General features: G+C 37.1%; 1 protein-coding gene across 5 annotated transcripts in view; it reads right to left on the reverse strand.

Moving 5' to 3' along the window:
- LOC136812158 (serine-rich adhesin for platelets-like) overlaps positions 1-12055 on the reverse strand; it is a 57217-nt gene that overhangs the window by 15006 nt on the left and 30156 nt on the right. For 4 of the 5 annotated variants that reach the window (XM_067068635.1, XM_067068666.1, XM_067068658.1 and 1 more), the window contains 4 exons: positions 11650-11820; positions 10706-10849; positions 8009-10245; positions 5963-6104 (listed from right to left, as the gene is read on the reverse strand). In XM_067068635.1, coding sequence (XP_066924736.1) covers positions 5963-6104; positions 8009-10245; positions 10706-10849; positions 11650-11820 — 2694 coding nt within the window. The remainder of the gene's footprint in view (positions 1-5962; positions 6105-8008; positions 10246-10705; positions 10850-11649; positions 11821-12055) is intronic. The other variant, XM_067068641.1, reaches the window with a different exon arrangement.

A 12055-nucleotide genomic window follows, 5' to 3' on the forward strand; every position in this document is an offset into this window, starting at 1 on the left:
GTAAATTGTCACGTTTCTTCGTAGTTAGAATTTTTGAACAGTTTTAGTTGAGTAAAAGGTCCAAAGAAATTCTTGGTCAAATGACTAAACAATTTGAAATTTTAGGGAAACTTTTTTTCAAAAAATCAAAAGTTTTCAGCACCATCAGAATTATAAGAAAGCAAAATTGAGTTAGAAGGAGATTCTGGTCTAGTGTACAGGTTTGATTAAGATAACTTTAATTGACCTTTCGGCGATCTTTATCTTCAGTTATTTTTTTCTTTCTCGACAATTTAATGTAGTCTCCAAATGGCATAAAAACAAATCAGGGCTGTCTCGCACTTCTTTAAAATATGTTTAGCGTAGTGCCGCTACCGGGGATAATTTTTGGTTATTCGTAAATTTTCTAGTATGGGACTGATTTTTCATTCCATTTCTTCAAATATAAAAGCTCATTTTGAATGAATTTTCCGGCCATCTTAAACTTAAATATTCACTAAAACTCACCCCCCCCCTCAAAAAAATCTAAATGCTTCCTACCGCACTGTATTGAAAAAAATGTTTGGGTACAAATGTAATCCTCAGATTGAAAAGAAGTTAAAAGAGAGACTTTGACCCAACCGGTTAGGCAAAAAAACCTCTCTGGATATGAAAAAGAGGCAATAGTAGCCAAGACCATAGTGAATTTTTCATATATAAAGATTTCTGCCTGATGTAGCCAAAAAACTATGACATGTTATACATTTTCTGTTAGACCAACTATTCCTGAATCTGAAAATTAAAAAATCACAATGAAAAATTTTGATGAAGAAGAAAATGAAGACATTTGCGAAGAACAGTATTTCAACTTTGAAGAGAGAATAAATTTTCAAACAATTTGTAAAAGCAATTTTTGGTTAAAAGTGCCAAGGAACCTAAAACAAAAGTTTTATCTTCAAATCCCTTAACAAATTTTTTGACTATGGTCAGAGCCCTTAAGTGACAACCAACCCCCTGGATGAGAGCCGTCTCTGTGATTGCGAGGTATCGACTGCTTCAATATTTTCGAAAGAACAACTGACATGGATATTATATGGTCCAGGATATACTTCAACATAGATAGAGAATGCGTGGGTTCTCTATAGAACTAGGATGTAAAGTCTATACGAGCGATCAGGTTCCGCCACCTTACACTCTATGTGAGAAGTTTGTTATAAGAGCATAATAAATCTTGAACATTTTACAAATCGTTATCACGGTAAGTATTTTAATACATTTTATTATAAGTACAGTTGAGAGACTCACACTCGAACACGCACTAGTATCACAAATTTGTTCGAGTTATGGAGTAAGGTTTATGAGACTTTGTTAAAGGGACCGAACTGAAAAGGACTTCTAGCTCTGACATCTTGTTCTCTCTTTCATGTTCACTCGCTCCTGGTAACTTATAATAAAGGCAATCAAAAAACATCACTCAATAAATTAGAAACAGCTTTGGAGTTGTTTAACCAGCTTTACAATCTCAAAGTCAAAAAATAGAACTAAAGTCCAATCGCTTTAACTGTGCACCCTTTTTCACTGCCACCTGGAAACCACTTTCAAGGGAATCATTCCAGATACGAATGCCCCGGGGGGGGGGGGGGGGGGGGGGGGGTACTAGGGTTGCGAGCTGACGGGGGGGGTACCGCCCGACTTTCGAACTTTGGACCCTTACCGGGACTAAAAAGGAGAAAACAAAGGAAAATTTTGGGAATTTTACGACCCTTAGTGGGACAAATTTGACCAATTTTGACCAAATTTCGATCTTTCAGGGGGTAAAAAGTTGAAATTTTCCTGTTTTTCCGACCCTTAGTGGGACTGAAATTAGATTTTCTGATTTTTCCGACCCTTAGCGGGACTTTGGAAGTCCAAAAAAGGTACCCTGTCTAAGTATCCCCCCCCCCCGGGACGAATGCGCACTTTAAGCGAACGACAAACAAAACTTTTGAATAAGCGAGAAAAAATACTTTGAAGTGCTAACAAAAAATCGACCATTCACAATCAGCTGTAAATCAGGAAGCGAAGATTTTTAACTTGACAATAACATAATGTCATTATCTTAATTCAATTAATCAAATTGAGAAAAAGCTTATCAACCCTAATGAAGTAATTAAGTTCGTTTGAGGGTTGAAATAATTCAAGTTAAGTGTTTGTTTGACTCTACGATGATACAACTTTTTTTATAAGAACGTCCAAAATTTTTGGAGCCTTTGAATGTTCTTAACGTTTTGAGCTTTAGACGCATATAAAAATGTTCTTATTTTTACCAATCTGTGAAGTATTTATTTTAGCAATGTTTTAGATTCCGCCAAACCTTTAAAAGCTCTGAACTTATTCTTAGTATTTTGGCAAACGAAGCCGTGTGTTCTTATATAGTTTGTTCTCATAAAAACCTTGAAAAACATCTGATTTTTTGAGGAAATTTGATTTTCGAAGACGACCACAAATTAAGCCTTATTTTTCTGTACAATTACAATTAAAAGGTTGTTCAAACCGTTATTTAAGTGAAATCGGCCTGTAAAAGATGCAATAAAGACCTTTTAAAAGTCTGGCACAGTGCACGCTGTTTTCATAAGAACATTTTAAGGCTTTGCGGACTCTAAAACATCCAATTTTCTTGTACAAAAATATGGTGAAAATAAGAACATTTAAAAACAACACATCATTGAGAACATCCGAAAGGCTTTGAAACTTTGGATGTTCTTATGAACTACATCCTTTTCACGTCCATTGGACATCCAAACAATGCTTTGAAACCCAGAGAGAATAAGTCACACAATTTACGATGACAAGCGAATGATGATAAGACTAAATCTTCCAATACAGGAAGGAAAAAGGAAATTTCTTCTAATTTCGAAATACTATTTATAAAGTTTTGTGAAGACTTTAGTACTGGCTCAACCGGCTTTGAAAATATCAAAGCTATGAGACGGTTATACTCAAACAAATACTGAATAGTTTCCCATAAACCTTGCATTCCATCCATATTATCGCTTTAAAATCAGATATATTTATATATTTATCGGGTTGTAATAAAAATATATCGAATGTACTAGTGATACCAAGGGTCTAATCTCGAAACAAATCAATAGAGTTTTATATCTTTTAAACTTGATTGGGAGACCACAAATATCTTAATCTTCTGCTTAATAAAACTGACGCCTGAAACGCTATAAAGCTAAAAACATTCCCAGGATAAAACAAACAGGAATACACGCTTTTTTATATAAGAATACACTTTATAAGAATGTCCATGATGAAAATGGCCAAAAAATTAAGAATAATACTAAGAATATCACCATCATGGAATTTTTAGAGCATTTTCAATTATAAATTGTCAATTACCCCTAAGTAAGACTCACTCCTTTCACAAAAATGCCATTTTATGCTTGAGACTTATACTATGTTAAATATGTTAAATCTAGTCTGAATTAAGATTCTAACCTAAGAATGCTGTAAGAATATTTAAGAATGATTTTCGATAATGAAATGGATTTACACCATTCTTATAAAAAAAAGCGTGTAGCTTGGGCTCAAATTTACTGAGGTCGAATATGAAAAACAAAGTTGTATTATTTGTGTGAGCGAATTAAGCGAATCAGAGAATTTGAGCCCAGTACTTAGTTTTTGGTGAATAGTTTGATAGATGTATTCTTCGAAAATCTTACAGACGTTGACTTATCCTTTACCTAACTCTCTACGATTCGAGCTCTCGATAACTCAAATAAATTTTCCATACTTCTTTGTATGAGGTGCATTGGAGAGGAGCGATGGTGAAATGGTCAAGTGGTCAAAGGCGTCAGCGTCTCAAACCAGGGTTTTGCGGTTCGAATCCCCGCTCCTTCCAATATTCCGTTCAGTTCATAGATAGCTGAGCCGGCTGGCCGTGAACCCCGTGAAAACAATCGAAAGACTGCCTAAAAGTCCTAGATTACTGAGTTATCCACGTAAAATATCGACTCTATCTAGAAAACTGTTCTGTCAATACATAATGTAATTATACTTACAAAAACCAGTTCGATCTGAAACCATCATCACTGTAACGTTGAAGTCCCTTGATCACATCAATCCGTTTTTCGTGTGAAAAGGTCAACCCAACAAACACATAACAAAACAACAAAAATCGTTTAAAATTTTTTGACACAGTAATGTCAAGGAATGAGATTCAACTTCAAAAAAATTTCATTCAAATAAATCTGTATGTCTTAACTAGACTGTGTTTTGTGGTTCTGTATTTATTTTAAAAATAACTGTTTCTTTTCAAGTGAACAAGACACTGAACTTTTCAACGTCGAACAAGCCAAAACAAAATAAAACAGCCACAATTGAGGGGGTTTTCCTCTGAATACAATCGACGACAAAACGTCATTTCGGTAGTAGATCATTAATCAAGGGTTTTTCCTTTTCTTGACGGCGGAAATTTTAAATCTTTCCCGCGTTTTAATCAATTATTGGGGTTTTCCCATCAATACTGACGAAAAATGGTTTTCCCCTGACTGCGTGTTTTTGTCGAGTCTAATGCTCGTTTCGCGCCACAAATCAAACAAAGCGAGATGACGAAAATCTCATTATCGATTGGTTGATGACTGATTGTAAACTGCTTTTTAATTGGATGACAGTTAAGTCAGAACGCGTCATGATTGGTGGCTTTCACAATAATTGAGAGAACCCGGCGATTGCTAAAGAAAAGTGCAAAACCACGAAAGGGGAAACGAAGAAATGACGTCACAATGTTGTTCGTGTGCTTTAATGAAACATTACCGAGTTTATGTATCGGGGGATATCGAGGGCGACGGTAAGTGAAATCAATACAAAACAAAGTCGATAGTTGATGTACGGCTCTATATCACCTTTGCTCACTTAAACAGACGACGGTATTTTGGAGTTTTTACCATCGTCGAGCAAAGTGGACAGTGATTTCGGAGACATGTCAACTTTGCTTTATACCGTCCCCCTAGATTTATCTCGAATACATAAACTCGCTATTGTAAAAGAAAACGTTGAAAATTTCAGTGCAGCGAAATATGTACCATCCAAATGATAAACTTTAATCGACTCTCTTCCAAAGTCATGAATAAAGGGGATACCACCCAGAGAACTAGTCTTTTCTTGAAAAACGAATGATAGTCGGAAAATTTCATATATCTCTGTAATTCTAACTGCAATGATAAAAGCTTCAACTGTAACGGATTCCAAGAGATTAATTAATAGTCAATTAACCAAGAAAATAGTTAGAATCAAAATCAATTAATATGTTTGCCAAGTATCTCGATGCAATCATCAATTATAAACAAATTAAACAGAATGTGGTTTTGGCAAAATCAGAAACGGAAATGAACTTGTTCAGTCAATACCAAATGACCAAATGACCGAAGCATGAAACGTGATTCTACTGGAAAAGAAGAATGTCTTCATTTAGAACAGACCCAAACAAAGGAGACTGATACAAAACGGCCGCCTGGTTGTACCATGAAAGCTTACAAGTTTCAGACAAGTGACAGCCTATGATATATGATAATCACAAATCGTAAGATTCAAACAAGGTCCAAGTGATGCATAATATGTAACCCTATGCTCAATACAAAAGTGTACCATGCGATTCAGAGAAAACCTTTTTGAGAGTTCTTGACAGACATCGATTTTATTAAAACGAGATTTTTCCTAGTTTGTTTGGAGATATTTGAAAATCAACCAATCAAAAAGTTTTTTTGTAAATAAGAGTGGTATCGATTGCTTTTTCGTCAATTTTAATTCACAAGCTTTTTCACATTGAATTGAAACGGATGTGGAGCAAGATTGGTCAGAAAGAGAGAAAAAAACATTTTTTTGCTTATATCAGCATAATATAACAATAGGGAGACACCGTCCTGAAATGAAATATGTGTCTGATATGAAACGGGAACATTTATTTAAAAATAAAACTTTTAAATCTTCAAAAAAAGTGATATGGAAATTTCCCACTTACTGGATTTCTGTTCCATTTCTTTTGTGTAGAAAACATCGTTGTAATCTCCATCCAGGAGATGTTCTTCGTTTTCATCGCTCTCCGTCACTGTGTCTTTCTGCGCATGTTTCTTACCCCACACTTTGAACGCCTGCTCGCGTACCTGTTGGCAGGGAAGAAAAAAATGTTTCGAATACACTCTTTTTTTATAAGCATAACATTTATAAGCATACTTAGGCTCAAATTAGATAAAAATAAGCATAATGCTAAGCATACCTCCAAGCTGAAATGCAAAAAAGTTCGTACAGCTTTTCTAAAACGCTGACCTTTTTAGAGTTACTTTTAAAGCTTTTTGAGCTTTCTTTTCGAAGCATATGTCACTGGACTAAACTCTGAGGTCGCTCATACGGACAACATGAAACTCGAAAATTCAAAAACGACACATGTCTACTTCCTAATGTTTTCAACGTAAACAGCTCTCAGCTTTCATCGATTAATTTTGGTGTAGACACAAATTGTGTCACAAAGAATTTAAGGTATTAAGAAGTAGCCCATTTAAGGCCGGTCTCCACTTTCGCACGAGATGGGCGACAGTTTTTTTCTTACAGTATATGGCCCCCAAAACGGAGACGGCCCCCAAAACGGAGGTTTTCATTGAAATGAAGATTCTGACTTGTAGATTTATCAGAATTAAACGATTTTTGTTTATTTTGAAAGAAGGTTATACTTAAAAATGAGCCTGTTTTTGCTGGTTTGTGACAGATTCAAAATAACATATTTGCGTCTAAAGGAAATATTTTAGCACCAAAATTAGATAAAAATTGCATATAACTCACTCTAGCTCCTTGGATATTGAAAATAAGTTATGAAAACGGGGTATAGGAAACTTGCTACACCTAATGCCGTTCAGAAAATGCAAATACATCTGTGACTTTAGAGGCTGGGTAAAAGATATAGCATCTTGAAGGTCAACCAGTATTTTGGAGCCCTAGAATCAGCATTGACAAAACCGAAAATTCTAAATATGAGAAAAAGCAAAAAATCTTGGAATTCTACTCCTACCACCTTGAGTTAATAGTTTATAACAAAAAAGGTATATAAGATTTTTCGTTGAATCAGCAAAAACGGCAAATTCTGTCATTTTTTTGCAAAATATAGGAGAAAAATATCTTTAAAGCTTAATATTTTCAGTTTCAGTTAACCTTTTTTTCTAAAATTTTCACAGCTTATTCCATACATAAATGGAACTATTTTCAAAAGAGATTTGTTTTCAAAAACTTGATTAAGACGTTGTTGAATCAAAATTGTCATTTTGAAAATTTCTAAATTTTCAGTTTGGACTTTGCAATATCGAAAATCTTGAAATATTTCATAAAAATCATAAATTTTACATCCTTCGGGTCGTAAATTTAAGGGAAAACACAAATATGCTCATAGTTTTTCCCCCTATTACCACTGGGCTTAATAATTTGATTTTAACTACACCTCCGTTTTGGGGGCCCCAAACCTGCATTTTGACAACCAGGGATATACTGTAAAAATTTTATCAAATAAATTTATGCCCAAAACCCTCTAAATCATATTTCAAAACTATGGTCAAAATTTTGTATTCATATCTTAAAGATATCTCGAGAAATCGCTAAAATTTCAAACCTCCGTTTTGGGGGCCATTAGAAAAAAGCTACCTATCTTTAAGCGATTGAAAAATATTGTTGAAATTGAAAATTTTGAAAAAGAACTTCCAGGAAATAAAGTAGAGATGTTAAAGGTTTTCATGCAGCAAAAATTTTTGTAACATCTCTTTTCCTCTAGATTTGAGAGAAACTTCAAATTTTATCGCCGTTTTGGGGGCCACATACTGTAACCTTTTTTGCCTGAAGAAAAGATTACGTCATAAAAAAGTTTTGCACGAACAAAAAAAATGTTGAAGGAAGTTCTACTTTTTTCATCCGTTACGTCAATTTCGACCAATGGAATTGCTTCATTCTTCAACCGACCAATGACCTTACAAAATGCCAAACGGTTTTCGCTCATGTCGCGCGAAAGTGGAAACCGGCCTTTACTTACCTTACGACGGAGTTCAACTTCAGCATGAGATTGCACTAAATGGATCTCCTCCATATCAGAGCTCGGTGTTCTCATATAGTCTTTAGGTAGAGGTGCTAGCAAATCCTCCGTGTAGGAGTTTATACGTGGAGGAGGGATCAACACTTTGGGTTGCACTCGTTTAAAATGCGATGGAGAACCTGCTTGATCATTTTCTTCACCGAACCGAGGCGAAGGGTTTGATTCGTTGGAGGATATATCGTCCGGAACGCTTGACGCGTTGGAGCCGCTTTGTTTCCGGTAAGGAAGACTGTTTCGACTTGATGAGGGAGTGTCTAAAGGTTCTATATAGCCTGAGTCCGAGGAGAGCTGTTCCGAACGTTTTATACTATCGTCCGGTTCGGTGTAACCGAGGTTAGTGTAATCCGGTTTTGGGATCTCGGATTCATCATAAACCGATTTAGGATGATCGGAATCAATATCGGAATCACTTTCGCTGATTGGTCTTTGTTTTAGTTTAGTAAATGTCGTTTCTGTTGGTTCGTAGTCATCGATACCTGTCAGTTTTGAAGTATCGAAGTGTTGGTCGATGCCCGTCAACTGTGACGTATCGAAGCTCGTATCAAACTCGGCAAAAGGATCTTTCTCAGGTAATGAACTAATGCTATTCTTGGGGAACCGAATATCTTCATTTTCACTTTCCTCAATTTCCGTATCCTCCTCGGTATCGGTCGGTTCTCGTTGTTCGTCATCTCCGAGAATGTTACTGACTATATTTCCGTCTTTACCGAGTGTACTTGTTTCGCTGGCGACAAAATCATTCGCTATACTTAATTCATCGGCTGCATCATCCCTTTCTACAGATTCGCCGACAAACTCTTCCGGTGGAGCGACTAAATTCTCGTTAGTCGGTGTTTCAATATCGGACACAGTCGGTTCTTCGGTCGATTCTTTCTCAGTAGGTTTTGTCGGTTTCGTTAATTTCGGATTCGGTTGGAATCTCAACGACTTATTGATAAAACGATTAGTATCACCCAAACGATCGGGAAGTTTTCCACCGACTATCGGGTATTTCAATTCTCGGGTTTCGTTTCGTTCAGCTATTTCATTGATACTTTCTTCATGTGTAGATAGGTCACTCAGTTTTTTCTTCTGAGAGGCGTTCACCTCCAACCGACTCTTTGTTTGCAAACCCAAGGTACCGTCTGACGCCCGCCGTGTCGGCCCATTCAGTAATGGAATCTTACGTGGGGTTGACGGGGAAGCCATTCGACGTGGCGTGGACGGCGATGCAAGCTTACGTGAAGTAACAGGAGACGCGATCCGTGAGGCTTGCTCCTTGGAAGAAGCTATTTTTGAAGGTTGTTCTTTAGATTGTTTTGGTGGAGAAATTTTCGAAACTTGTTCCTTAGGAGGCGTTAATTTCGAAACGTTTTCTGTCGAATTTGTATTCACTTTATCGTCGTCTTTAGTTAGCGATTTATTCGATAGGTTATCTCTTGATGCTGTTGAGTTAGCTTTGGCGATTCCGGATGGTTTTGCTAGTCCCGATGGTTTCCCTATACCTGACGGTCGGGATAGTCCCGAAGCAGGTGGTTTCATTTTGGATTCATTTGGGGCAGCAGGTGCTGAAATCTTCCGTGGTCCGACTAACCCAGACGGTTTTTTTAATCCACTCGAAGAGTTCATTTTAATCATACCGGGTCGCGGTGGGGTGATTCCGGACTCTTTGGTATCCCGTGGTGTTACTATCCCGGATTCTTTAGACCTTAGCGATCCTTCTTTTTTTAGATTCTCAGCGGTGGATTCACGAGAGTACGATAATAAGTTTTCACTTGATTTCTTTAAACGGCTATTACCCGCAGACAGGTTTCCTGGTGTCGAAATCTTTCGTATACACTCACTACTCTTCTCGCGTTTTGTGCGAAGACAATCCGCGCTTTTCTCGCGTTTCATACGTTGCAATTGTTCTTTGCTCTCATTTCCCGCGGTTGTGTTCGGAGACCGTGTCTTTACCGCAGATTTTGGTTGAGGTATTCCCGCCAAGGGAGGTTTTGAAGCCAAAGGGCGAGGTGATTGCACACTGAGGGCGCTGGCGGGAGTTGAGCGTTGACCGCCCTCACTTCCGCTACTACTATCAGGAGAAGAAGAGTGGGTATCTGAATTTTTCTTGGACATTCTTGGTAGTGTTGAACGTTGGATGGATTGAGGTTGTTTGGCGATGATGTTGTTGTTGCTGTTACGAGGCGTTGCATTGCCTGAAAAAATAATTTTAAAGTATAGAATTTAACGTACCTCCTTACCGTTTGCTTATACTCTCTTTTCTGCGCCACGCAAAAACAAATTTTGAGGCACAAACTGTTTTGTTTAATTTTCTTTGTCAGCATAGAGGCGCACCTAAAGACTGTATTCAGCACGGTTACATGTCTTGAACTGTTGAAAACAAAATGCCAAAGATCTTAGACTTAAGTCTGGAGTTTATAACTCGCATAATACAGTAATATAAGTGTTATATGATCATGTGGGATTGCACTAGTTTGTATAAACGACAGGAAACACCCGGTGTTCGGGCCTTGTGAGCTCGAGCCGGGCACGCAGAAGCTTGTTTGTAGAGTTCTCAAGTCTATCTTTAAGAACAAGATGAATTTTCTCTCAAAGACATCGTAAAATGTTTGGTAAGAAGTTCAATCGTTAAATTTTGATGCGACTTAATATTACCTGCTTCTCCAGGTGGCTTTAACCCACTTGGTTTGGGCGTTTCATGTGTTGATGAGGGCGCACGGGCGCTTGGTTGGCGCATTCCACTTGCAGAGGGTGCACGAAGACCACTCTGTTTTGGTAACATACTGGGCGTCTTTTGACCTATGAACAAACAAGGTAATACAGTCAGTATATCCTAGGTGGAAATAATAACAAACAACTTTCCAAAATATCAGTAAATACATGACCTCCCAAAAATGGTATTACATGCTTTTTTGCTGAATGTAGTTAACAGACAGACCAAGGGTAAGTGAGTAATCTTTAAAAAAAGCACATCCAGAACGCTTCCAACTGCGGTCATTATATTCTAGTTTAGGAATACTGTAAATCCATGGTACCTGATGCTTTCCTGCTTGATGCTAAGCAATTCAAAAGATAGATCAAGGATAAGTAATCTTTAAAAGCGTACCTCTTTTAACTGCGGTGGAAAAACTTACCTAAAAATTGTAAATTGTAAAAACTCCAGGGGGGAAGATATCAGGGTGGCCAAATTCCATGGGGTTAAATTCCCGGGGTAAATTTCCTAGGATCTTTTAATGTTTTTTAATGAAATTAATGTAGTTTTTTAAAAGCAGCTGATCTTAAAACTTAAAGGTTTTGTTTTTTATATAAGTGTTTCCGTTTCATATCAGACACATATTCCATATCAGAACAGTGTCTTGCTACTGTTATATTATGCTTATAAAAGCAAAAAAAGTTTTTCTTTTCCTCTTTCTGACCAATCTTGCTTCACATCCGTGTCAATTCAATGTGAAAAAGCTTGTGAATTAAAATTGATGAGTAAGCAAACGTTACCACTCTTATTTAAAAACAAAACCTTTAACATCTGAAGTATTCACTACCGTTATCAACAGTCAACAGAAAATATTATATATGCTATATGCTAGCATTTGAACTCTTACCTGGTGGTGTCGTTGTTGACATTTTAGTTGTAGAAGAGGGCGCGACAAGCTTTGACGCCCCTGTAGTGGGTGCAACTAGTTTTGACGCCCCTGCACGTTGCTGTTGTTGTAACTTTTGTTGGACTTTGCGTTTAGCGACACCAGGCGATGAAGGAGTAGCTATGCGAGAGGCTGGATGAAAAAAAGAAGGGAAGAAAAAGGTTATTTGGGAACTTTCAGATCTAAAGTTTATTCGGTTAAAGTGTCACTCTTTTTTGCTAGCACGTGGAAACCATTCTCAAGGGAATTGGTCTACCATGTGGAAACCGTTCTCAAGGGAATAATGTCTGGTTAAAAAGGTTATTTGGGAACTTTCAGATCAAAAGTCTATTCGGTTAAAGTGTCACTCTTTTTGCTAGCATGTCGA

The sequence above is a fragment of the Clytia hemisphaerica genome, unplaced genomic scaffold, assembly GCF_902728285.1.
Source record: "Clytia hemisphaerica strain Z4C2 unplaced genomic scaffold, Clytia hemisphaerica genome assembly, whole genome shotgun sequence".
Taxonomy (NCBI): domain Eukaryota; kingdom Metazoa; phylum Cnidaria; class Hydrozoa; order Leptothecata; family Clytiidae; genus Clytia; species Clytia hemisphaerica.